General features: G+C 38.8%; 2 protein-coding genes across 2 annotated transcripts; one reads left to right on the top strand and one right to left on the bottom strand.

Annotated features, from left to right (window-relative positions):
* Nucleotides 1-29: 29 nt before the first annotated feature.
* RTF2 (replication termination factor 2) lies at nt 30-27,711 on the bottom strand. Its single transcript, XM_086474627.1, has 9 exons — nt 27,615-27,711; nt 26,354-26,448; nt 26,157-26,250; nt 25,848-25,987; nt 25,468-25,546; nt 7,221-7,334; nt 4,140-4,194; nt 3,968-4,060; nt 30-1,501 (listed from the first exon to the last, which is right to left on the bottom strand). Exons 1-9 carry the CDS (start codon nt 27,681-27,683, stop codon nt 1,317-1,319), a joined length of 924 nt encoding a protein of 307 aa, XP_086330753.1. The 5' UTR covers nt 27,684-27,711; the 3' UTR covers nt 30-1,316.
* LOC104349128 (putative beta-1,3-galactosyl-O-glycosyl-glycoprotein beta-1,6-N-acetylglucosaminyltransferase 7) lies at nt 15,903-18,437 on the top strand. The gene is made up of 3 exons (XM_009954569.2): nt 15,903-16,878; nt 17,347-17,442; nt 18,211-18,437. The coding sequence occupies exons 1-3, from the start codon at nt 15,903-15,905 to the stop codon at nt 18,435-18,437; spliced, it is 1,299 nt and encodes a 432-aa protein (XP_009952871.1).
* Nucleotides 27,712-27,993: the final 282 nt, after the last annotated feature.

The raw sequence follows: 27,993 nt of genomic DNA, 5'->3' as shown, positions 1-27,993 counted from the left end.
GTTCAACTGAACATGAAGCGTAACGGTCATATGGCAAGAGCAAATTTTATTTAAATCAACATCACTGGGATAAAAAACATAAATATAAAAGCAAAACTGAATGACGTCTCATGCTTAGCATCTTTCTGTAACAGGCAATTAAGAGTCAAATAGTTGCTTGCTGTTAAGAATTTTATGTCAGAAAATAAAACAATGTGTACTACAGATGTGGTGAAAGTAGCACATTTCAGTTGCCTGCAAAGGGAAAGAGAAACATTCTCAGAAGCTGACTCCAGCCTTGCAGGGTTCCCTCCATCACCCACCAACGGGTTTGACTTCCATGACACTGGTGCCCAATCATTTCTCCCTACAAAACCAGTTAAGGTCTGCCTGCTCCTATTCTGTCACCACCTGTTTTTCTCTCACCCTGTGGAAATACTTGTATTTTCATGTAAGCTGCTGAATTCAAAATGGCAAATTGCTCCTCAGAGATGTACACAGAACCTTGCTGTTTCAGCAGAAAAGTAAGGACACACACACTTTTGTTCTACTGTATTCCGATCCTCTGACAAAAGAAAGAAAGCTCAGACCTGATACTTCTAACTTTAAAACACATGCCCACAAAGAAAACCCCCAAAACCTTCTTGGGAAAGAAACAGCCTTACTATTACAGGCTTGTCTTTATAGATTATGATTTACAAGTGAATACTCTGTTATTAAAAACAGGCCTCAACAATATATACAAGAAGAATGTTGTAGAAACATTTTCATGATTATGCTTTCATATATTCCATCAAAAGGTGAATTACTTGAAAATACCTACAGAACCTTTAAGAAACATATACTAGTGCTACTGAGGGCCCAGTTAGCTAGTACAAAAGAAAAGCATTATTGCTTTTTTTACTGTCAGAAAGTTTCAAAAAAGTTTTAATTTCTGTACTAATATGTTGAAAAGTGTAATTACAGCTGTGGCAAACATCAACAGAAGAGGACAGGAGGCAGATCCTTCTACCCTCACTCCTACTACTCAGGACACTAGCCTCTGTGACTAAGAATGACAGCATCCAACTGGGAAAAGAAAGATTTTTGTGCAAATAATCCATTATTTTAGAATGAGGTTTGCTGATACAACACGGATTCTGGTGACCCATTTCTTATTTAACAGAAGTTGCAACTAACACAAGTTCATCAGTTATTCACAAATTTATAAACCACTTACAAACTGAGTAACTCTAGATACCATCAGATTACAACAAAAGTTCTGTATCAGAGCTGTACAGAAAAAGCCCTAGGGAAGGAAAGCAGTAATGAATGTTACAATCAGGCTCATCATTGTTTCAGAAATAGTATGCTGTGTGAGTAACCCAATTGGAACACTCTTCCTTTGAACGTTTTGCTGAGCTGTGCGATGTAAAAATAGATTTGTACGCCTCAGATTTCTCCTCACTGTCTGCAATGGATCTCTTCGTAGTTGTAGAAGCAGCTTTATTGACTTTTCTTGGTACAGCTGAATTTTCATTATCTGACAGAGAAAAAGGAATAGAATGAAGCGCGCGTAACAGCTTACAATGATAAAAGAATTTAAATAAAGACAGAATAAAGTATTTAAAAAATAATGCGTACAGAGATGCAGTACACGTGTTTTTTTCAGGGCTATCGCGATTATATCCCATAATTGTACTCAACAGCGAACATGTTCCTAACTTTTAGAATTTATACTCAAAATGCACTTAGAAATCTTGGAGAGAGGAATTCTTTCCTACTTATGTAAATCCTTTGCACTGTAATTCAGCATTGACAACATTTATTCCTCTAAGTGAAAAATGGCTCTGAACTCTAGTCTTAAGAAAGAAACACAAAAGTATTCCACCACCCCGAAGTATTGTTTAGAAATTAGCTATCAAATGACAAAAGCTAAACTTGTGACATACTGTCCCTAAGGACTCTCTCTCCTCCCTTTACTCTTTACAAAGTCATTTATGACCAATAGCAATGGCCTGCATCATTTTACATCTGGGGTAAGAAATGCCCATCCCTGTTTCCGATACCATCTCTCTCAGTGTTATATCTACTGCTACAAACCAGCCCCTTCTCCCTCTTAACAACTACTTAATCGTCTCTGAAGTTGAAGGACAGTATTTTAAAAAGCATGTGCAAAGAAATGAATACACCGAAGTCTGTAGAAACTACATATTTAAACTTAGGCACAACGGCATGTAAACAGCTAGTAGGGAGCCTGTCTGAACATGCACGGAACTGATTTCTGCATGTAATCATAGGAGTTACATGTGCAATTCCAAATTATCATAGATCAGACCCTTTTTATATTTGGAGAATGTGGCTTTTAATGCCACCAATAGCTGTCTGGAAAGAATTACCAAAAACTGGATTTGAAAGAATGAACATGAACACTGCAAGTCCAGAAACCTTAGGGTGCCATGTTCACAAATTAATTCCTATGCTACTGGCATTCCTCAGTCCGTGGATTTTTCTTTATTTTCCCTCTCTCCTCTTAACCTCTTGCTGGTCAACATAACTGCTGCCAGAAACATAAACCAATGACCCAGCATTTCAAAAGGCATATTTTTTCTTTCACACTCTTGGAAGAGAAAAATACATCAAACATTATTAGAATTACTAGGTTCCTAAACATCCAAGAGCAATTATCATCATCCAAAATAAAATACTTTTAAAAGTCTATCCTTTATAAAAAGGCAGCAGAGAGGCAGACATTTCTGATGGAAATTCTCCCAGCTTCTAACATTTACGTACAGTTCATCATTTAACTATTCTCAGATTCTTCAAACAAATCATATTGACTTCTTCTGTGGCTGTAACGCTCACGGTTGAGTACTTCACATAGAAACCTCAGACTGAGTTTAAAAACGTACCTGCTCTTATAGTTGTGTATGCAAACACCAGTACAAATTTAAGACATTAAATAACATTATATATATTGCACAGAGAGAGCACACCATCCTTTGGACTAACGGGCTGCCAAGTTTACTCACAGCTGCATGACTACACCAGTACATCCCGAGTTATATTCCACTGCTCCCAGTGACACGCAGCAAATTAGCAGCTAAAACGGAGGACTAAAAGTCAGGTCATCAGCTTGGGATATTTTAATACACTTCATTGAAATAAACTGCCCCAACTGACTTCTGGACCACTTGTACTTCAGGAGAACAATGACTAATTCTCCTCAACTACCTCCTAGCCAATAAAACATACACCAAACCCTCGACTGTATCACCGCCTGAATCTCTAATCTCATTCATTCAAGTTGGTTGTCACCAATTTAAAGCAGTATTGGAATGACCTAAACAAGTAAACCTGGCTTCTTTCACAGAAGGAAAATATGCAATGTGGTAAAAAGCGTTTATTATTTGTATTAGTTACCTGTATCACTACAGCACTTGCCAGTCACAAGTGTGAGCACAGATCCTGGTGTTTTAGGTATTTTGTGAAAGTATAGCAAGTCAGTCCCTACTCTATGGACTATCTACTCAGAGTATAGGATGATGGATAGCAGATGGGACAACGGCAAGCTGGGTAGAATAAGGAAAAATGGGCAAACAGAAGCCCTCACGCTTTCTGTAGCATCAGTTTTGTAGATTTTGCAGACTGTAAAGCAAAGCTCTGTCGTAAGAAAAAGTTTAATTGACTACAGTTTCCATCGAAGAAGGAGGTTCGTTCATGTTCATGAGGCAGCTTCCTACTCCTGCTTGGAAAGGCAGCCTTTTAGGACAGACTTTTGAAAAACAGCCTTTTTCGAAGAAGTGAGCCACAACACTATGGCTCTCAAAGATAGGAGCTGACCTTTTACTACTGAGAAAGATTAAAAAAAAAAAACCAAACCAGGAAAACAAAAGCTTCTGAAAACCATGGTACAAAATAGCCAGAGAAGGATCTCTCCTACAATATTTTTCACAGCAGAACTTTTTGTTCACATTTTTCACATTTAGATTAAAGAATAAACATCAACCTGAACTTTTGGTGAAGATAATCTGCCTCTTTTCCCCAGAACTGGAATTGACACTATCCTTTCCATCCTTAACCTTTGATGGACCTGGAGAATCTATGAAAGAAAAAAAATGAAATCATGCATCTGCTTCATGACTCAGAAGGCTACATGTAATTTGCAGCTCAGACATTACCTTCAGTGGTATCTTGCTGAGAAGCTGACTCTGCTGACTTACATTTCTTTGATTTCTGAAACAACACAAGTGGAAATCCGGTAAGGCAGTGAAAGGATATACAATTCCCAACTTGTCTTTGACAGACACACAATTCCACTTAGTACATTTTTGTGTCTTAAACTGTGGAACTCTTCCTTCCACAATATTGCTCCACACTTTCGCTATTATTTCCATATGGAAAAATAGTAACCTTGGGAACCTTGAAGTCACCTAACGGAAAAACCTGCAGACCAAAACTAAACTGTCTGGATACGGTATTTTGATTTGTATACTTTGCAGGGTGTATGTGCGTTATCATCATTAAGGTAATCTGATATTCTGAACCCACATGGCAGGACAGTAAATTGCACAGGATATTAATTACCAGTAAATTAAACAGGATACAGTTAACTGTAATCAATAAAGATATTTTTCAATAAATTTTTCAGAATAATCCTGCATCTCATATACATTTAATTTTATTTAGTTAATAAAAAAATCTCTCCTGGGTAACTTTCAACAACTCGGCCTTTTGTTGCAGGATTGCTTGGGAAGAAAAGAGGCAAACAGTTAACCTACATTTTTTTTAAAAGCATCTGTGGACCAGATTTTCCAAGTTAATTCCTGTTTGTAAAGATTAAAAACCACAAAAAAACCAAAACAGCAACATGAATCCCATTACTGGCTTTGAATATATAAATGACAAGCTGAAAACCAAAGATGTATCATTGGTGTTATTATCACAAAAGATGACTCTCTATGGATTCAGAATGGTGTACGTATTTTAAGCAAGCTATACAAATTCAATGAAAGTAAATATATTTAAATGCGTTATAAATTTTAGGAGAATCCCTGCTGCCACCACACGATTAATGCTCGAGAAAAAAATGCCATACCACATGTTGCTGCAAAGCTTAGCCAGAAGGTGGTGGCAGAGGGTTACTATTCTAAAAGCAACTCGGCTCTCCTGGTGCCCTTCAGTGTACATCAAAAACCTCTTTTCAGGGTGCTTCCACCCTTGCTATTATGTGTGGATTGACAAAGAAAAGTTACCTCCCAGTATCTGGCATCTGAATTATGAGAGGTTTGTAAATATACGTATGCATATGTACTATACACAATGAATATATATTATACACATTTCATTATGGGCACATATGATATAGTTGAGCTTGAATAATTTTTTATACTAGTGCTATCTGCGCCTTCCTTATGTTTTGTCTCACGGGTATAAAGAAAAGGAGTTCGTGTTTCCTGCTCCAAATACAGCTTAGGCTGCTCCCGCAGCCGAAAGGAGGAACTGAGGAACAGAGGTCTGAGCAGCAGCGCCAAGAGACCCCAAACTAGAAATTGTCTTCTCATACTGGGACTAGAGCTCACAGATCTCAGATTTGAGCGGATGGTGCCAGTGACAGCAGAGAAGACTGGTTCCAGCTGGTGCAATAAGGCAAGGCAGTATTGCAAAAAACCATCAGAAACAAACAAAACATATGTGCATATTCACCCAAGGTGTATAGAGCCCAACGACCAAAGCATAATTTCCTTTTGTCTGCCACCAGAGGGACCCTGCTGACACTGTAAGAGGCAGAAATGCTCAGCACACTTAGGTACTACATTGCTGTGCACACGTTGGGGACAGCACCAGCTTTCAGACTATTCCAAATTATTTGAACCAACACTGCAAGTGCTTTGTTAGGGCCACCTTCCTAATGAAAACCAAGTGTAACCAACCACTACTTTTGGGGCTGATTACTCAACTACTGAGATCTGAATATTCTATCGTCAAATTATCTTTAAAATTCTTTCAAATCTTTGATTATGAAGTACTAAAAACAACCAAACAACAAACATCTGAAGAGACAGTATAGGATTTACAGTACTGCTCTTACAGCAGAAGCTACAGGACACTACGTGCAGAGGCTATGAACGGAGAGGAAGCAGAAGAGCAGGATTTCTGTGGGTAACCATCCTTCTGTGGCATTGCCCAGGCCCAATGATGCTGTGTTGGCGCAGAGGACTAAAGACCCTATGGCGAGAAGGAATCATGCGCTCGCTGGTGAGTAAACAACTGTATTTCAAAACAACCTAGGAAAACATTTGTGTGCCATCTAATCCTACAGGCAGAGAAAATCAAGCACAGTAACAGGGGTGAGATGATCAACCTCCATCTGAAGTCTCAGGTGCTGAAAGTGTCAGATGATGATTCATGCTCTAGAGATTCAACTAAACCTGTCTGCACTCTGGACTGACTTAACACTGAAGTTTTTGCTTGTTTTGTCATCTTCCAGAAGAGCAACGCCAGTTCAGAAAAAAAATAGCAATGCTGAAAAATGTCCCATAGGCAGAACTGTTATGTGACGGTACAGCACCACAGGACAACCACTACTTCGGAGCAGTACTATTCAGTAGAGCATAGAGTAGAGCTGCAATGACTTTATTTCCATGGCACTTCGCATAAAACCAAAACAAAACAAAAAAGAAATGCGAAGACCTGAACAGTATGGTGGGAATTAGCATCACCAGTAATCACTCAGGACTCGACAAAATTTCCAGACAGTGGTTTTAGAATCAGACGAGGAATCAAACCAGGAACCTAAGTATCCCAATATTGTGTTTCTGGCAGTGGCCAGTACAGGATACTTGGAGATAAAAAAAAAAACCAACAACCTGCCAGTACAATAAAACAGGAACTACCATATGAAATACAGGTAAGATTCTGCTCCTTACTAGAATTAACTAACACAAGCTCTTTGTTTTGAGAAAAAAAACCCTAAAATACAGCTGTCCATTTTACCCGTAGCACTGAATTCTGTGATTTTCAGAGCACTATGCACTGCCTGCTAGTCAAAGAAAAGTTTCAGTACACACAACTTCAATATGCTATTAGTAAAATATGCAGGCAATCTCATTACTTTTAAAAGCAGCACTGAAGTATACACAGTTTACTGAGTAAATCCTCCACTATGCATAAAGATTAGCAAAGCTATGCGATCTGAGAGCAGATTGCATTACAGACAAGAATTCTTTCAATTTTGTTTTAAACAATGTATAAAATATTACCTTTTCTAATTTACTTTTAAGTCTTCTCTCCTCCATTCTTTTCTTCAATATTTCCACATCTTCTTTATTGCCATTAAGGATAATCACATCTTCCTCTTGAAAGGGAACACCACACTTCAAGGAAAAAAAAAAAAAAAGAAGACAAAATATTATTTTTTTCAAGATCTTTATGCTGTTGAACCTCTGTTAGAATTAATACTGTGCTTAAGCTCCCCAAGGAGAAAAATCTCTGTTGTTTGATTGACAGCATCCCTCTTCACGTAAAGGAGCACAAATACCTATCTTGCCAGTGAACTTTTGATAACCACATTTAAAAGCAGCTTGCTTTTTATCCATCTGCACAGCAAATTCTAAAAGAATTCAGAAATACAGGAATATTTTGTTCTTCTTCAAAGCCCCATTCCATGCAATAGGGCTATGGAAATCGCGTATTTATTTCACCATCAGTCCCTTATAAACAACACTCTTTACTAATACTTTTTCTTTCAAGAAAAGGTCCCGTGATGTACTTTCTGCTCATGGGTTCCTTCTTTTACTAGCATAAAATGGGCATAAAAGTGACTAGATTAAACAAAGTAGTCCTAACTAGAATCTACTCAATTTTCTGAACACCATAGTTAAAACCCAAAATACTAAGGTAACTTTGTGATTTTTTTTTTTTTGTTATGAATGCATTTTTTTTTAAGATCTAAGCATTATGCTCTAGAATTTGTCTTTCAGCTTCGCAGTACAAGTAGCAGCAGTTCCCTTACACTGACTAGGAACAACCCCAAAGGTGCTATTCCTCTACGTGCAGAGCAGACAGCACCAGGAAAATCTGTTTTGTTTCTTTCCTTTTCTTATTATTTTTTTAAATGACTATGGGGATAAAAAGAGGTCAAAGTGGCATTACTCATTAACCCAGCACTGCCATCCTGTTGTCCTTCATCTGATTTATTAAACACTACCAAGTTTCAAAGCACATTTATAAATTAATCTGGATAACGCATGTAATGTGCTTCATTGCCAGCTGAAGACACAGATGTTTTGCTACGTGCATTTTCAATCATTTGGTGAAGCCAGCACAACACATTGACTATGATGTTTTCTTTTCTAAGATCTCAATTTCCTTTTTTTTTTTTTTTGTTATTTTGTTAAATCCAGAAGCTTTCTGTTAATCTGCAAGATTAGTTTATAATCCTGCCCCTGTCATTACTCTTCTGTTTTCTAAACAAAGGTTTAGAAAGGTTACTCACATATTTGCAGTAGGAATTAAACAAATGAAAGCACATATGGACAGTACTTTGACTACAGTCTGCTCAAGTGATGAACAGTTTAAAAAATGAATCTGAATGCAAGCGGTCAGAGAGATTATGAAGGCGAAGCAAGGGTTAGACAGATGCATATTAAGTAAGTCAGGCAGAATAATAAGTCACACACAAGAAATCGATGAGTAGCCCAAATTTTTCCATTGCTACTCAATGAGCTAGTGTTAGAAATACCAGCTTGGTATGACCTCAGACACTTGCGAGCGAGAAGTCTAGAAAATCCTGACAATCAGTCTTCATACTGAGGCAGGAGCGACTGGCAGCTGTCTTCACTCTAAAGAAGCCCTACATGTTCATTTCTAGTGGGGTGTTTTCTTAATACAGCATGAGAGACCAGCATCCTCTTACAGGCTAGTGAATAAAATAGTATTTTCTGCAGTAATTTTTAAAGTACATTCTGTTAAGCATACAAAAATAACTGGACACTTCCCCCGAGTAGAAGTTCATTTCAAAGGACTCTTATTTCAGTAAATGCTGAATTTTGAAAAAGCAAGCAAATCCAAGTTCCCATCTGGAAAACACAGGTGGAACTGTTCTAAAATGAAAAGTATTTACAAGAAACAGGGAAATAAAGACACTGTCCTCTTTCCATTCACTGAAACTGATAACTTTATCCCATGACAGCAGCCAGATTATATTACAGAGACCCTATCCTTCCAAACATACTTTAAGCCCAGCAAGTTATAGGCATAGCACCAACTCCACCTTCCCAGGTTTCATGAACTCCAGCAGGTACAAGTTGTTGTTGCATCATACATGTGCATCAAACACTTTTCAACTGTCAGTACTGCTGGATGCAAAGCTTTAATTCTGATTTTTTTAAAAAGCTCCCTATCTCTTCACGCAAGAAAGGAAAGATTTTTATCTCAACATTCTGAAATGCTGAGGTGAAAAGCAGAAAGAAATTCCAGTTTTGCAAATTCAGAAAGATTGTTCCATCAGATGAAGGCCTTGTGAGGGACATGTTTGTTTTATGGTATCACAGGGTCTCCCTTGCTGTACCTTTTTTGTACTGGGACTTGAAATACATATAAAGGTACTTGCTGTTCCTTGCTGGTTTTGCAGCACCTTGAACAGAAGACATTCATAAACCAGACTGAACTTGAAAACTATTCTGGAAAGGGACAAAAGCATTAGAGCCACAGTTTGCAGATCTGAATGCAAGATTCAGTCTGTAACTGAAGACGAGTGGGACGTTAACTACAGATGATGTTGGACAAGCAGCTTGATTTTTGTCTAAACCCCCTTTCAGGGTCCAATTATAAATGTGTTCAAAACAGTTTATATCTAAATAGCTTAACACGCTTGCATCAAGGAATTACTTAAAAGGTCTATAGGTATGATCAAAAAGTCTTCAAAGTCTGATACTCATAAATTTACGTATCCTACACATCCCATGTGTATATACATACATACACACACAGAGAAATCAACTAAATCCAAACCCTAAAACAACCCAAGACACAAAATGATAAGAACAATAAAGGGATTATAAGCTGTAAAAGACATATATACTAGTTGAGGCATAAATATGATCGTTTAAACTTAAAGTAGTAAGCAAAACAGCAAAATTACTTTTTTGAATGATGAAGATCTAAATTTCACGCCATTTTAACATGGTAGGGTAGTTTCTTATCTTTCTTAGAGAATAAAATACAAGAGGTTGGGTTTTTTTTTAGTAATAATGAAAACTTAGTTTAAGATGATTTCCTGAATTCTAAAGTTTACAGTTACTTAAGTTTCAACTACGTAAGACAATGGCTGTACCTTATTTCTTGCTGTAAACTACTTTTGACAGAGGATTTTTTTTTGTGTACAGCATCTAGGACATAGTTCCATCTGTCTTACTATAATACAAACAAACAGGCAAATACGTTTTCATATCTAAATGTTTATGTCAATGTTCCAGTTTAATGTCTTACAAGAAACCTGAAACCTCTTTTCCGAACTGCAAGTGGTAAGTTAACTCCTGCAGTCTCCTAAACATGACCATTATTGGGAAATGCATAAAGACATGAATACCTTTCCAAAACAATTTCCACCAGACTATGGAACATGTATGACCACACCTGACTGGCCTTCTTTAAACAGGGCAGCATTTAGAACGAGGATTAAACACACATCCTATTCAAACAAGGATCATATCACCATTCATTTACCAGCCACACAAAGTCACGTACTAAAGATTACTGTCTCTTATAACAGTCAACTAAAAACATGCCTTAAGAGAAATACTCTTCCAGAGGCTTATTCATTAGAAGTTCAGTAGTGTAAGACTTGACGAACACAACTTTTGGCATTGCCACCCTACCGAGACATGCAATCGGTCAAAGAGTAAATGACTTGGGAAGAGCGGAAAGTCTCCTACATACTGATTCACAGAACGTGAACTTTCCCTTGGAAGTTGTAGCACCTCCTACAAAAACACTGCCCAAGCAGAAGCCTCTATTTACAGAGCTTCCCTTAAAGTCAATGATAATTTTATAGCTGCCATATCTGCAGCTGTGCCTTAATTCACTTTGAGGTCTTCTCTCTATTTCTGACCAGCATGCTATTTTTATCCAAATATGTCCAAAATACACCAGCCTTCTTACTCTTTTCCAGAACCCCAAAGCTTCCTAATTCCAATAAATCTAAGCTGCGAACTTTCCACTCAGAAAAAACCCCAAGAACCTTTATAAAAGGTAGCAACACAGCAAACATTCCGTTTCTGAGGGAGGCATTTCATTTTTTATTTTCTAAGCTTCCAGCTACTAGAAATGACCAGAGGCAATTCTTTGCTATACTTATGCGCTGCAAATTGGAAAGTTTCAGCAGGTAAACAGTTAAGAACTGGGGAGGGGAGGAGGAGGAGGAGGAGGAGGAGGAGAGGGTTTGTTTCCTTTCTAGTTCTCATCATCCAGCATGCTCCCTTAGCAGAGCAGAGGTTAAAGCCTCTGCGGTAAAGCAACACTATTTATAATCATCAGCAATGTACTCCACATATTTGAAAGTCTGATTTCAGTCCTTTAAAGGCTGTCTCGGAAAGAGTGGCAACAGAATTTGGAGAAGCTCAAGTTTTCTCTCATTATTGTGACTTGGAGGACATTTCTGAAGCCAAACAGCATTACTGCAGAATAAATATGCTAAGCATTGCGGGAAGCCAGATGAAGTCTTAAATGAAAACATTCACGTTAATGTTTAACCCCTTTCACTTACACGAGATCTCCACACAAGCGACAGAACGAAGAATGCTGTCTGAATTCTGCTGAAGGACAATGCGACTCTCTATTTTTATTATGCTGCCGTCTCCTGGCTAATTTTGTACAAGGTAAGGCTGAATAAATTACATTGTAGGACTTCAGGGTTTTGATTTTCCTTTATTAAAACACAAGATGTTTTAATTTTGTAAAGTGACAAATATTTTCACTTCAGAAGGACCGTTTCACTTAAAAAAATACTCAAATCTTCAATAAGGTTAATTTTGTTTTTCTTTTTTACTTTGTCATAGATTTACAATAGGATGGAGGTCATCACTACTACTGTTGTTTGTATCATAAAATCACAATACTTATGAATACTTGTATGCTCTGTTGCAAGCAACGTAATTTTTTTACAGCTCTATAACTTAAGGGTTTAAATAGCTTTCATAATATCTGTTTTAAATTGTTATGAGGTCAAATACACAAGGAAAAAAATGGTAACAGGAAAACAGAAAAAATAGCAAAGATGAACAGCTAAACCTCCACAAAGCTGTTGAATATGTATCAGTAAACGCCAATGCAGTATTTTTAATTAAGAATGATTTAAAATTTCTACGGCAGTATTAATTGGTTTGATGAAGATATTTTTTCTTTTACTTGATGCATGTTGCAAGACAGAAGCAGACTCAGCATACTTAGCCAGGCTCAAGCAAAAAGCAAAGCAACATAAAAAGCAGTTAAAAGCACTGATTTTAACATTAAATTTTTAAAATTGCTTGTTTATAAAGTGTCTATACTAACATCTGCATGAACAGCTTTCAGACAAAAAAAACAGACATAAATTTAGAAATAATGAGTTAATGCCTTTTAACCATTTTATTAGAAGATGAAGCACTCCCAAGTTATTTGTTTCACTGAATTATGAATTCATATGAACGAAATTTTATCTAAACTTTAATATTAAGCAGACACAAAGAGTACAGACAAAATATAGTATTTAGAGGTGCAATGATGCAGTCCAAGATCCTATGGCAGGAAGAAACAGCAAATTGTAAAATGATTTGTTACTATGAAATGCACAGCAAAGTATATAGCTAATGGGATCTCGATGAACTGAGATGGTATTTCAAAGGCTTGTTTTCAGGCATAATCGTAATTCCACTTTTCTCTAGAGTTTACCCTTTTTTAATTGAGATGGGAGGAGCTTACACTTACAATAACAGTTTTCTGTTAAGTAATATACATAAAAGCAGCCACAAAGACGCTTGAAAATCCCTACAAACAGGTTGTTTTTTGAAGAATGTCAAACACTAGTCTTAGTAGTTCTAAAAATTAAGACAACTCCATCCTCTAGATTTAGAAAACCTATCCGTAACATCGAAAAGGTTGAGTTTCAGAAAGACATTCTGATTACAATAAATACCTAGCAAAACCAAAAGGCAAGATAGTCACAGACTGGGTTATGCCTGGACTGCGGATCTTCTCAACAGTACGACATCTTGCTCTTCAGGGGCAGGAGGAAATATGGTAGCATAGTCCTTGACAGCAGACAATAGCACAGGGGCTACAGGATTCTTTGAAGTGGCAAATTTCATACACAATGGGACTAACAGCTGCAATTCTAGGTCTAAATCTGGTAAAGCACTAATGGAAAGCCAATGCTTTCATTCTATAGTATACCCCGAGGCTAAAAGATGTCAAATAGGCAAGGGTTCAGCATTTAGTCATTCCCTGGAAACACGTTAACACTGGAGAAGAAATTGTTTCTTCTTACCTGATAACGGGCTGTTTGTGTACTTTTATGCTGCCATATAAAATATGGCTTCTTGATGCCACGCAGTTCAATAGGAAAAATCCATAGAATACACTTAACCTGAAACATCCCTGGAAGCCATTATTTGAAGGGTAATAAAAATTTAAGTGTATGAAACAAACAGGGTATGGCTTGGCTCCCTAGGGAACTATCCTTTGCCACCTGTCCACAGAGATGTATTTAAGGAAAAAACCCAAAGAGTGCACTCATCCTGTACAGATGTTCAATATTGTACACAAAGTCCCAAACATTTCTACAGCTGCCAGGCGTCTTCAGCAATTCTTATGTCCAGAATGAACCTTCCCTGTGACATGCCATAGCGATGTCATCACATTCACTAATTCAGAGCAACCTCAATGCTCCTCCTGTAATCATTCACTCAGAATAACACAGTTTTTCTGACTCCAGGCCCACAAACATCAGTGCTTTGCTAACAGACACTCCCTCTCCCCAGCTTCTGCTATTGGGTACATCGTGGCCCTGATGCAATCTATTCTCAGTCTGGTAGGCAGCTGCTAGCAGGCTACAGCAGTGCTATACTTGTTTTTTACTGTGACAATCCTGGCTTTCACTTTTCAGAGGTGTTCCTTTTCTCCTCCTTTCCTCACTATACTGAAAGGGTGACGTGGATTTGGTCTGCTGAAGTTTTTCATTCAAATGGATGAAAGACTCATGTCAAGCTTGATTACCCAGGAAAAGTATTCCTTGGGATCTGTGAATCAAAAAATATTCTTCTGGGACCTGACTTCCTAATGTTTTTCTTTGGCCTGTGCATTCGATGCAGACTGAGGAGCACTGGCAGAACATACGAGCAAAATGGATGAACCCTCCACCTAACATAAGACTTCACTTTCTGGAATGCTAAGTGGAAAAGAGGCATTCTTCCAGCATGAAATCCAGTGCATACCAGTAAGGACAATAAGATAAATACATTCTTTCCCAACAGCCTAATAAGATTTTAAAATTGTGGTAATATACAGTATCCATTCTCCTGGTTCAAATTCTGTATTCTCAATGCTTTTTAAATTCTATGCCTTATTTCTACTTTAACTACAACGCCCTCTACTTTGAAGCTTTTAAGACAGACATATTCTGAGTTTTCATTAAAAAAGTATTTTCCATTTCTTTCTAATGAAAACCTAGAGCCTTCTAACCACAGCGAGCCTTCTAACCACAGCAGCATTCCTATTAAGAAACTACCTTTATAAAAATACGCTTGTTCTCTATTCCTATGTAAACCAAAATACATTGTGATGTTGATGGCTGCAGAGCATGAAATATTTACAGGTGAAATACAAATTTTGTTAAAAACAAATTCATTGAATAAAAGAAGAGAAAATTAATTATCTTTAAAATAAATCTTAAAAAAATCTTTCTTAATTTAACTATTAATCTTAAAAGCAGATGACGGACCCTCGCCCCACCCCTGGTATTTTCTCTAGGAAGTTCTATACCAAATGCTTAAACAAGCATAAAGACTCCATGTAATTGCTGTGGGATTCAGGACTGGCTCACCCTCATTCTACTGCCTTTTCAACAAGGTATACAAAAGAAAAAAAAAAGTCACAATGGAAAAACTCCTATGCCAATACAGATGCAAATTACAGTTATCTCTGAATGCTGATACTGGCAGTAGTGCACTTATCTCAGGATATGCATACATGCTAAAAATGAGTGTTGTCCGCATGTTCTGTTGTCCAAAGCACTAATACAAAGATGCCAGAATAAAAATAAAATCTCTCAAAGAGACAGAAACATTTGCTGACTTTATAAGGATAAAAACCAGTGTATTGTGGATTACATTTTTGTCTCTTCCTTTTGTTTATTTAATAAACTTTCTGCTGATTGAATTTACTGAATTCTGGTCCTCCGGCAGAACTTAAGGTTTCCCAGGCCTTAAGGAAAGCTCAGCAGCAGCTGTCCCTTAGCACACAGTGCTCACACATCTTCCCTATTCTAAAGCTGGATCGTGACCAACCTATGGCACGGGACTCACCTACTGGCACATACATTGCCTCAAAGTAGAAGAAACTTCTATCCAACGGGCTAGGCCTCCCCTTGCTCAAGTAATGAAGTGTACAAAGCCACTTTGGGTTCTTTGGATAATTTTGTTTGTCCTAGAAAGACTGCTTCATGGCTCTGTAAGTACCATTTCCAGTGGCCAAGTACACTGCAGCATGAGCACAGGCAGAGCTCCTCCTAGTACCTGGAAAGAGAGTAATCTCAACACTTACAAATGAATCACTAACAGGGGGGAAAAAAAAAAAAAAAAAAAGAAAAAAAAAGGGCAAAAAGGTTCTCTCCCTTTTCTTTATCTCACTTTTCCTTTCAGATAATCTGAACCCTTAATTAAACTATGATGAGAAGAGGAATATAAAAGATGAACCCACTTGATGCAACAAAATCAGGATTTTTAGTTTGCATTGCGATCTGTATGTTCATCTACACTTTTATCTACCTAAAGAATATGCTTACTGAAGAGCCCAATGAACAAAAATTTAATGCAAATATAGCAGAGTGTGGTTTTTACCCGGATGAACTTTGTTCAGCTCTTTTTGTGGGGAAAACTGCTGCCTTTAAAATTGGAAACTTTTGTCAGAATACCTACCAACCTAAAACACTCAGCTGCGTTCATACTTCGTGCAACTGCTCCACGGTTTTGAAGACTCTGCATTTTATCACAAGACCACTCTCAGATGAAGAAGGAAATTTCTCGTTGGCATATATTATCACAATTCACAAGGAGCTAGAAATGTTTGTAAAGCTGCTAAGAGCTATTTATATGCCTCAGAATATTTACTGCGTACATGTTGATGAAAAATCACCAAAAGACTATAAAGCTGCTGTACAAAACATCGTTAATTGTTTTGAAAATATTTTTATTTCCTCAAAAAGAGAAAATGTTGTTTATGCAGGATTTTCGAGATTACAAGCTGATATTAATTGCATGAGAGATCTAGTTCATTCCAAAACGCAGTGGAATTATGTTATTAATCTATGTGGTCAAGATTATCCCATTAAAACAAACAAAGACATTATACAATACATCAAAAGTAAATGGAATGGCAAAAATATGACTCCTGGGGTGGTGCAACCACTTCATATGAAACACAGGACACAGGTTAGTTACAGAGAATATGTACATTCTGGAATGTCATACGTGTACCCAACAAAGAATATAAAAGATAAACCACCACATAATTTGACCATATATTTTGGTAGTGCCTATTACATACTCACTAAAGAATTTGTAGAGTTTACATTGACTGATGCACGTGCAAAAGCTTTGCTTGAATGGTCAAGAGACACGTACAGTCCGGATGAACACTACTGGGTCACACTGAATCGTTTAAATGGTAAGATATATGTTATTTCTACTATGAATAACCCTAACTATGAATAAGGTCTCTGACACAGAGAACTAGCGAGCTCCAATTCAGAGCTTAACACTACCGCTTAACTGAGCTGCATTGCATCAATAAGGTAATTTCTTCAGCCTTGATGCTGCCCTTTCAAAAAGCCACATCTCCTGATGGATGAGAAACACAGCTTGACTCCAGAAAAGTACTGCTTATGGTGCAGACCATTAGCTACAAGGCTAGAAAAATGTTGATTAAAAAAAAAAGTAAATTTTTTTTCTACATGAAAGCTCATGCTCTCAAGGAATAAAAAAAAGCAATTAAACTGAGAAAGATGTTTGCTGTTAGGCTGTAAACATCTGTAAATAAATACTTAACGGGGATACATTTAAAAAGTCTTGAGCAGTGAAAATTTTCCCTGTAATAAGTAGAAAGAAATCTTATTAGAACTTCATGTTTTTAAAGATGCTCCAGGGGCTACGCCCAATGCAGACTGGGAAGGAAACATACGAGCCATTAAATGGAAAGATCGAGAAGGAATCATACACAAAGGTTGCAAAGGTAATGTGAATTTTGATCACAAACTCAAATTTGATTCACTGACTAGCATTCATTGCAAATTACATATTATGCTTTAAACTAGCTATTAGATGTGCCTCAGTGGTCATATATATTTTATATTGAAAGTATCAAATGAAACAGCTAACATCCTACTAAATTACTCCACTGCATCCAATCTAAATAGCTTCTGATATATTCTCGCAAGGATTGTCACAGCATCCATATGCTGACAGCCCTTCTTTCATCCTCCAATTACCAACGCATTCACTTGACCGATCAGTTTTCAGTGAAGAGTAGGGGGTTTACTTGACAAGCATGTTTGCCAGATACTTTCATCAACATGGGGTTAAATCTCTTCAATTTGAACAATAATAAAAAGCAGAGTAGTGCTGACCACACGGAAAGCATAAAAAAAAAAAAATTAAATAGGTAACTGCATAAACTCAGCACAGTGAAGTACTGCATGATTAAACAGGTATCCAAATAGAGGGTGGAAATCAGAACTTCAGCATGTGCAAAGACAAAATATTAAGCAGAGCAACATGTCAGTGAAGCAGCTGGAGGTAACATATACCCATTTGTGTAAAAAACCAAACCAGACCCTTGCTTTTATGTTTAACATCTAGCATTACCATCTGGATATATTTCAGTGATGCTCTATGTGAAATCAAGAGGTAATTTTTGTTAGTGACAATACAGGGTCAAACTATTTAACTGATTCTGTTCAGCTTTCTGCTGCGTTCAGACACCTTCAATTTGTCTTTGCAGGTCATTACGTCAGAGACATTTGTGTCTATGGACTAGGGGATTTGCAGTGGATTATTGAGTCACCTCATTTGTTTGCCAACAAATTTGAGCCTGCAACATACCCACTTGTTATGGACTGCCTAGAGAGACGCTACAGGCTTAAAGTACTGCGCCAGGCAGAGGTCCCGATTGAAGATCACTGGCGTCTTCAGGAAGAGAACTACTTCAACATGAAGCTGAATGTTTGAGCTTAACATCTAAACAATTGTTCAAAATACTGACAGAAACCATTAACTTTTTTAGCCAGAGACTTCACTCTGTGCATTACAGCATGAGGGTTCGCACAATACTGTACTACCAGTCTGCCAGTGAAATAAACAGGGTTTATTTATTACAGGAAAACAAAGAGCAACAACTGCTAATGGGTTAATTCTCAAAGAAAATGACATATCTAAATCTATAATTTAGTGAAGACAACGGGGAAGTTCATAATCCTTTAAAGTGACTTATTTAACTGGAAAAACACATATTCCTCATGTCTGCAGCCAAAAAAAGGACTAAATGGCATGAAAATAATAAAACAGAAGCAATGACGGAACAAAGATAACATATGAAGAGCACGAGTTGAAGTCATATGTACTGTATGTCTTATGAAATAGATTATTTTGACTAATGAAGTTCACGCTATAATTTCAGAGCTTGTAGATAAGCAAGTGACAACCAGTTTCAGACACAGTCCATTTCACTTTTTTTTTCCCCCCTCATGGCCAGCTGTATCTCTAATTTCATTGTGTAGCATGGCAACATCACTTGTACTACTCAGGCTCTGCTCCTAATGAAAAGGGCGTGTGTGCCTGTAACAGTAGCAGGGATTCTGCAATGCGTGTTTACTTTTAAGTCCCTATTTCTGAGTCTCTGCAGGAGTTTAGGGCAAGGAGACATGGGAAATTTGAGGCCAGGGAACAAAGGAAAACTGAGTGAAAAGCCACTGAGGGAAACAAAACTTCCCTGAACCCTGCAACAATCTGCAGCAATTGGAGATAACCCAGCAGCAACCAGGACAAGCATCTCATTTACCAAACCTTCTGTAGACCAAATGCGGCACTCACTGGTCCACAGTAAGGAGGCTTTCAAGACATAACACGGGCAAAACTAGGGAACAGTAACACAAAAAGAACAAGGATCCAGCCCTTTTCCAGGCAGGAGTTGCTCTTTCCTCTTCAGGACTCTTAAGTTAATCCTTTCACTTGGGCAACTAGAAAGATTGGGGTAATATAAGGAAACAGAGAGGATATAGGCAGTGGTCTTCCTACTATACAGCTCTTCCACAGGATTAAATGTCTCACAAGACCATCTCTACACCCTGCCTCCAAAGGTCTTTAGTTAGGTGCTACTGACTGAAAGAGACTAGCAGAAATCTGAGTTGTGAGAAGTCATTTCAAACTGTTCACCCTCCTTTAGAAGCATTTTAGCAAGAATGCAGATGAAAGTTTCATTCCAGTAAATCCAAAAAAACTCCCAATTATTTGGCATAAACTCCCAATTATTTGGCATAAACTCCCAATTATTTGGCATAAACTCCGATGGGAACTAATAAAATATATCTTGCTACTTACAAGCTCACTTGATTAGAAACTACAAGTTATAAATAGATGTCTAGGAGCAATTTAGATGTAAGCTTCAGCATACACCCAAAATATCGCTCAGTTTTTACAAGAAAACTGACTTACAGATTGTGTTTTTCCAAAAAATCAAATGAATCAACAAATGATCCAACAATAGAACATGAGTGTTTCTTATTACAGACTTGTTCCCAGGTTCCTGGAACGATACTGCTCGTTTTCTCACAGGAGTTTCTTGGAAACATAATTTCTTTCAAATGAACTTTAACCTAAAGAAAGACCATCTGGTCCTTATTTATTTACAGAAACTCACAAACTCAACCCAAAGGCCTGTACTCAGTTTCATGTATAATCCAGGACTTGGCTTGTGGCTAAATGTTGCTGGAAATGCTTTTTTATGGAGGGAAATAAAGGGAAAATAGAAAGGTAAAAGAAGCAGCCATACAGCATGTTCACACTGAGCTTGTTGACAGTCCCTCTGAAAACCATTACTGCAGCTAATGGGTCTCTGGCATGTATTAATCATAGAAATATTCATAATTAATTTCTCTCCAAACCACACCCAATCCGCTGTAGGGCACTGCCAGCATTTATTCCTCCATGTTGTCTTTTAAAATGGGAATGCAACGCTCCCCGTACCGTCACCGCAGCAAGCCAGTACCTCGCGTTACCCTTCTGTCACCGACACACAGAACAACAGTCCTGTATCACTTCTGAACTGAACCCAAAGGGCAAATGCAACAGCAAGGCACTACGCAACATGGGCTTGTTTTGCAGAAACTGAACCAGTCGAACTGAAGAAAATCTGCACAAAAAGCCCTCAAAAACAGAATTTAGGTATGACTTTATCCACGTCAATCCAGGAAAATCATTGGAGCGTGTCCCTCCTTCTTTAGAGAGTTTTGCCTTTTTTTTTTTTTAAAAAAAAAAATTTTACATATATAAAGCCCCCAGGAAAATCATAATGAATCCACCCCATTCTCAGTCATCAAGAAACAGTATTCTATTAGTTATTCTGAGTAACCATAACCACATTATATTCTTGAAAGATTTTTTTTACTTCCAACAACAGTAAAAAAAATAAGCAGTAAAACTGTGAAAGCCGAGAGCATTGAAACGTACATAAAAAGCGTTCACTAAGTTCTGCACCCGTTATCGTGTTAAGAGTAGATCAGTCACAGCTTTTAGATCTCAGCAACCAATGTTTACTAACTTTTGGTGACTGTTGATCTAAGGGCACAGTGTCAATGTGACCTTGTTCAAGGAAACCCTGCTCTGTAACACACCGCACACACATTAACTCCATGTCTGAAAGACATATGCATAATTTCCGTTTCAAAAAGCCCGGGGCACACGTTCAACAGCTCTATATCTAAATTAAACATTTGATTAAGTGTTTTATACAGCACAGACCGTAATAGTTAGGGTACTATTTCAAGTGTGTGTTAAGAGTCTGTTGACTCTGAAAACAATTGCAAATAAATTTTAAAGTGATACAAGAAATGACATTTTAAAATGTAATCTTGTCCTTAACTTCCAGAAGAACCTGAACCCCCAGAATTTGGGGCTTCCACCCCAAATTCAATAACCACTACCCTGTATAAACTACCCCTAGCATACTATTACACCCATAGTAACTTCTTAGACAGGAAAGTCAACATCAAAGATTGGTAACAGTGCCTTTTTCAGCCCCCCAAAAGCCACGTTAGATAAACGCTATACACGGCTAGGTAATTCTTTTATTCCATGATTTCTGAAAGCATAATTTTTGTCAAACAGCAGACTTCCAAACAAGCAGGCACCAACAACTGCCCATGCAAGAATCAGGAAGCCAGTTAGAACAGAAGTTCAAAACATTTAACCACTTTGGGTCCCACCAAAATCTACAGACCAACACCTAGATTAGCACTAATTTACAATCTTCAAGATCCCATCAAATACAAAAAGAGTGAGTACAACAGCCTTGCTTGTTCTTTTAATTTTAGCAGTCTCACAATAATAGGTGAGAACATCCTATTCAAAAGTGCCAATTTTAAACTGACAACTTCCATGTCCTGTTCCTGCAGAACAGGAAGCAGGAGGCAACACAAAACTGATCTTCAGGGCTTCAGAGCACACATCACCAAACTCCATTATCTGGAAGCAAAGTTGTTTCTCTTCCTGCTGACTGAAAGGTCTACCCTGCACATTTTAGCGTGACTTAGTACTGATAGTTTAAATATTCTCTCCTCAGTCTATAAAACCTCAAAAATATGGCTCAAACAAAACACACATCTGTGTAAAAAGGCATTATAAGTTTTGTTTGTATTCCTAAGTTGCTCTGCTTTAGACAAAGCTCTTTGTCAACTCTTTTCAGTCTAGTTAGAAGCTTCAAAAACTGTCCCAAGCACTTAATCTAACAAGCTCACACTCGGACATAAACCACCACTAAAACATTCTCATTGGTCTTTCAAAAAAATCTTTGGCCAGGGAGTTTTGTATTTTGGCAAGACAATTCAAAGTATTTACCATTCAGGCAATAAGAACCCATCTCTCTCAACACTGCTACGGTGTCTGACTGTCTGTTGGCCTTAGTTTTCATATTTTAATGTTATTTTTTAATTTGAATCCTTCAGTGTACTGACACTTAAGATGCAAAGCAAGAAAGGACAGTTTACTTCTGAGTGAGGCAAGTCACTTAGAAAGAGTCCTCACATGTCAATTACAGTTGCTTACTAAAAGCCCTCCATCCATGACAGTTTCCTCACATTCTTGTGCCTTTCCCTAGTACCAATAGTCTTTTTAACAATTCCAGTGAAAGCAGATAAATGCCTGTATTTAACAGTGTCAGCTCTTCATGTGAGGTTTCTATTGAGGCAAAATATGGTATTTTGAAATAGAACTTGGATAGAAAGACCACTTCACCCTCCCTGTACCTAGAGTCCATAAAGCCTTTCAAATCTAGTACTACAGCAACCACTGTCGAGATAAACCAAGGACTGCCAAATTCTTCACCTTGGTGTTTTCCATTTCCTTGAGTTAGCCAAAATCTGTGTACGCATTCAATTTTTTCCTAAACACTTACTTCATGATCTGCAGATCACTGGGCAAATGGATTGCTCTGTTCTTGTATGAGCTGCTACAGGAAAAACTGAGAAGCAAGCTGAGCAGCGAGACAATTGTCTGTGGGATGTCCCACAAAGTGGTAAGCATTCCCATGAGCCAAGCAGAAGGCCTGGAAAGGAAGGAACCCTCTGCTCTGAACCCAGGAGAGAAATTTCCTACAGTTTCATGATGCACAATATTTTGCGATATGCATCTTGTAGCATGTAAATACACTTTCTTTATCTAGTTCAGATGATCTAGTTTCAAGTATACGAGCACGAAGGTGAGGACTCAGAAGTGTTGTTTGCGCTGCTGGGTATCTGTATTCCCCGGTGAATGTTTTCACCGCATCATTACAGCGTCTCTTTGACGAAGTCCTTCGGGAAACGGTTGCTGTTTACAATTTAGCAGACTGTCGAGACTGCTCTGCAGGCTCAGAGGCAAAATTAACACACAAGAACAACTTGTTTTGAAAGAGCTTTCTTGAATTTCACAGTAGGAGGGAAGAGAACCGCCATACAGCTCCTAGACTGACACTTCTCCAATTTACATCCACGCTATAAACCTCATCCCCTGGGATGAAGGGAAAACACAGACCCTGCCAGCTGAAAAGCCTGACTGAACACACAGTGTAAACAAGCAAACACAAGATTATTCTTTTTGAAGTACTCTTTATGTCACTCTCTGAAGTCACATAACAGTGCCTCCACACACACAGATGGGGCAGGGACACACAGGGCTGGGCATCTGGCAGGCAGAAGGTGGCAGGGACATTAAAAAAACCCCAAATGTGGCTCACATGGATCTCACAGGTTGGATTTTGGTTCAAAAAAACCTTCCCAAAAACATACTGTAATTCTTAAAATACAGCAGTTAGCACCCGTAGGAACATATGTATGGCAATCCACAGTCCTGTACTGAATTTTTTTGTTTGTTTTTAAAGAGCATGTATCAGAAGAGGATTCTATTTCCTAATAAAAAAAATTTCTAATCCTAGCATATGTACAGTACACAACACTTCATTTTTTTTTTCCTTCTTCATTAGTTCTAGTTCGTTTTACTATATGCCCCATTGCTGCACAAAGATAGAATCTGCTGGGGGAATGCTGCTAATTAGTGCTTTGGATATATACAAACTGTTAGCTACCAGAAAGCACAACAACCAGCTCCCCATGATCCTATTTAGATGGGATCTGTCCCCTTCTTGATTCCAAATACAGAATGACGACATTATCAGTATATATCCAAAAATCTACCAAATCAGTCTTGGACCTTAATCAAAGGAAATGTGGACTAAAACATGTTCTCCCAGCTGGTTGCCATTGTCTTTGTGCACCAAAAATCAGGTAATGAAAAGATGACAGGCTAGATTATATCCACTTCATTGTTTCTAGAAGCATCCTTCTGAATATTGTGAAGAATTCACACATACATGAAAACAGCTACATGCAAATACGAGGTGATGCTAAATACTGATTATTAAAAAAGCCCAGAAATCATGTGGGATTCATTTCTTTATCAGATCATCAGACTGGCCAAACTATGGACAAAACATCCCATTCCTGCATTTAATAATCAAGTTACATCCATCCATCACCAAAAATTTATATGCAAACAAAAAACCTTATTAAAAGTAAATTAGTATCTCCCAACAGGAAAGCAAAGCCATTAGGACTACACTGGTATTCTACAGGAGAAAATTAGCACTGAATGCAGTAGTATGAGGCTAAACCCAACAATATTCCATATCACCTGCAACAACTTCCTGAGAAAGTTTTTCCTTCACAAGTCTTGTTAATATAATTATACTGTATATTCTATCTAATATCAGGGTGTTTGCTGAAAAATAACTCTGCCTAAATGGTGACAACTATGACCACAAATCTCACTGATAATAAAAGTAGTGATAGGAAAAAAGAAAGTATTTGCAACTTTTATCATTGCCCCTAGAGACAAAGAAACCTGTATAACAAGATCAAACGAGCACTGTAAAATGAAGTGCAGTCAGTATTTTGTACAATAATTCATGTAATTGCTGAAAATTCTTTGAAGAGTTCACCCCAAAAAAGACAACAGCAAATATCCTCTAAAAATACAGGGATCAAAAGATTACCTGAAAATGTAATCGGTTTAAACAGAGTGGACACCGATAAAACACAAACCACATGCACTCAGAAAAAAAACCCCACAAACTAACCAAACCAAATACCCCAAACTAAAAACAATCACTCTTTTTAAAACTGAAATTATAACCAAATATTTGAAAAAATGAAATTTCTAAAGTAGTTATTACAAAATCAAACTGCCTCTGAGAACAAAAATATTATTTTTTACAACTACTTAGAAACACATTTTTATTAAAAATCCCCATATAGAATTCCTTCAGGCCAGCATAGAGCAGAACTTTTAAAAGGTCCATTTCAATTTGCACTTTCAGATAAAAATCCCCACTTTACAACAGGGGATGTGAATGCAATTGTATATACACACACAGGGACGTACCTGTAGCTGTATAACTAGCTGTGGAGGTCACATGTGACCCTGTTGCTACTAAAGCTGATGAAAAACTCACCTTGTGACAAACTTCTGATTTAATTTCTTTGAGAGCACGTTCAGAGAACACACAGCCACAGTTTCTCAAGAAGCAAAACCTTCAAAGAAAAGACGACAAGACATACAGTCGTTTGGGAGAAAGTGAGAGACGCGCCGTGCTGACATAACACCGAAACAATTCTGCAATGGGCTGCAGGACACAGCTAACTTTCTCTTTACAAAGTCTTGCAGCTCATCAAGTGCCTCCCTCCTTCTGACTGGAGGACAAACATTCCCCACAAAGGCTTGAGCAAGTATAAGATTTGCAATGTTGTCTGTTCAAACGTTTTCACCTGCTCTATACTGGGTTTAGCCTAACACTTGCTTCTAAAAACAAAATCCAGAGCCTTAAACACTGACCTGTGTCTTCCGTTCATTTCCAATCCCACCACGGGGCATATAAAACACGCAGACTGGATATCATCATATTTGTCACCTTTTATACTCTCTTTATCACCACTCCAAGCTGGATTATCTGCAAGGTTCAGTTCTGTTACATTCTGAAAGATAAAAATGCATGCCTGAAGCCGTTTACTAACGATTTTTGAGCCATAATAACATTCCCTAAGATTTTTTTTTAGTTTAGCAAGAACACAAGCAAATCGAGGTTTTGTAGCCCGTTTTCACTTTCACGGCACTCTCTATCTAATATTGACACAACCTGTTTACCTTAATGCTCTTGATATGTGATGCAGCTTCCATAGGAGTTTTATCAGCTGACTTGTCCAACAAAAATTCAATGACGGCATCTTTATTATACAACCTATAATATAAAATTTTTAGTAATCATATTTGATTCTTCTAACATTCTTTTATTCATAAATTAGCACCTTTTAATATAGCAGTCCATATGGAAGCATTCATACCTGCCCAGCTCACAGGCTACAATTGGCCGACGTAACTTCTCCTGACTCAGGGCACAGTAGTACCATCTTGCCACCAACTCAGCATTTTTGTCAACCTGAAGGGAAAAAAACCCCAAAACCTCATGATTTTAAAACAGCTTTTATATTTGCAAAGTATTTAAACAGAAAATCAAGTAATACTTGAAGCATTAATCAAATCCCCATGTATCTTACCAAAGCTACCTTCTGCACTCAAAGCTAATCCGTACAGTAACTTTAGCGAAACCTTTTAGCAAAATTCATGACCAGTTTTGAGGGTCTGCCTCTATCTCTTGAACGTGTTTCTGCATCTTGGTACTTGGGACCTATCTTCCTAACTCTAACTCAGTTTTCTTTCCCACTTCCACCTTTTCACTTCCTTCTTTATTGTTTTTTGGGGTTTTTGTTGTTTTTTTTTTTTTTTTTTTTTGCTTTCCATTACCCTCTTCTCTCTAGTTCTACACACCCTCCCTGCTTGGGTCAACTACCAGTTCCACTCCCTGTAAGGAATAAGATAACAAGAAAAGCAAATCTGGGGATGGTAGGGCACTACCTGAACCTCCAGTCTGAAAATATTAATTTTACGACACATTAGGCATAGAAGAAAAGCTGAGGTTCAGAGCTACTCTGACAGGCAGGTGTGGGGAGAAGATGGACTTTATTTACTTATTTTATATCCGCATGTGTAATTCGCCTAAGTCTTCTGCCACTTGCTGTAAATTTTTTCCCCATCTTCACGCCCCTATTCACACATGTGATGCCACTGTATACCCCTTCCCCTAAAACATCCTGAGCAACGAGCAACATTCAGAATGCAAACAGACGGAATGCCGAAGTGACCAGCAGTCCAGCCACGCTATTAAACGACCTACGAAAAGCGTTTCCAGCAGATACCACAGCCCTAGGCGCAGGAGACCCCCAAACCCCACGCACGCAGCGGAACCCTCCCGCAGACAACGGGGTCTCCGCTGTAGCTGCCCGCTGGCGCCACAGGCACGGCCACCCCGAGGCGGTACCCGCCGGCCGGCCCGGTGCCACGCAGAAGGACGCTCTCCTCCATGCTGCCAGCTCCAGGAGCGCCGTGCCCGGCTCGCAGGCACTGAGGGACGGGCAGGGCCAACCGGGCCTCCGCGGGGCCTGCCTCCGCCCGGACCGCGGGCCCAAAGCCAGGGCCCAGGCGCCCAGAGCCGGTCCGACGGCCCCGGGCCGCGCTCCCCGCCGCCCTCACGCCGCCCCCTCCAACCTTCTCGACTTTTCGGGGCCCCTTGACCAGCTCGTGCCGCTTGGGGATAGTGCCGCCATCGCATCCCATCTCGGTGCCGCCGCGGGACGATTCCGGGTCCGCGCTCCGCACAGGCCACCCACTTCCGGGGGAGATGAGTACTTCCGGCGTGCTCCGGAGAGCGTCATCGCTGTTCCATAGCAACCACCCGGCTGGGGGCGTGGCTACGAGCGCACGGGCGGGAGGGGCGGGGCAGGGCGGGCGAGTCCATCGGGCCGGTGCAGGAGGGGAGCGGAACGTGCCACCGCGCGCAGGGGGGGCTCGCAGCGCCCCCGCCCGGCGGGGTGGCGCGGCAGCCGGCGCCTCAGCGCTGCCTGCCCTCCGCCGGGCCCGCCACGGC

The sequence above is a fragment of the Leptosomus discolor genome, chromosome 17, assembly GCF_034619465.1.
Source record: "Leptosomus discolor isolate bLepDis1 chromosome 17, bLepDis1.hap2, whole genome shotgun sequence".
NCBI classification, from domain to species: Eukaryota; Metazoa; Chordata; class Aves; order Leptosomiformes; family Leptosomidae; genus Leptosomus; species Leptosomus discolor.
Note: the sequence above shows the minus strand (reverse complement) of the source record. Positions and strands in the feature narration are given on the sequence as shown.

Coding starts and splice junctions, on each gene's coding strand:
- RTF2 (XM_086474627.1), bottom strand. CDS start 27,683: ATGGGATGCGATGGCGGCACTATCCCCAAGCGGCACGAGCTGGTCAAG. Junction 26,449..27,614: donor GGCCCCGAAAAGTCGAGAAG/GTTGGAGGGGGC, acceptor TTTTCCCTTCAG/GTTGACAAAAATGCTGAGTT. Junction 1,502..3,967: donor TATCTTCACCAAAAGTTCAG/GTTGATGTTTAT, acceptor TTTCTCTGTCAG/ATAATGAAAATTCAGCTGTA.
- LOC104349128 (XM_009954569.2), top strand. CDS start 15,903: ATGAACCCACTTGATGCAACAAAATCAGGATTTTTAGTTTGCATTGCG. Junction 16,879..17,346: donor CACACTGAATCGTTTAAATG/GTAAGATATATG, acceptor ATGTTTTTAAAG/ATGCTCCAGGGGCTACGCCC. Junction 17,443..18,210: donor CATACACAAAGGTTGCAAAG/GTAATGTGAATT, acceptor TTGTCTTTGCAG/GTCATTACGTCAGAGACATT.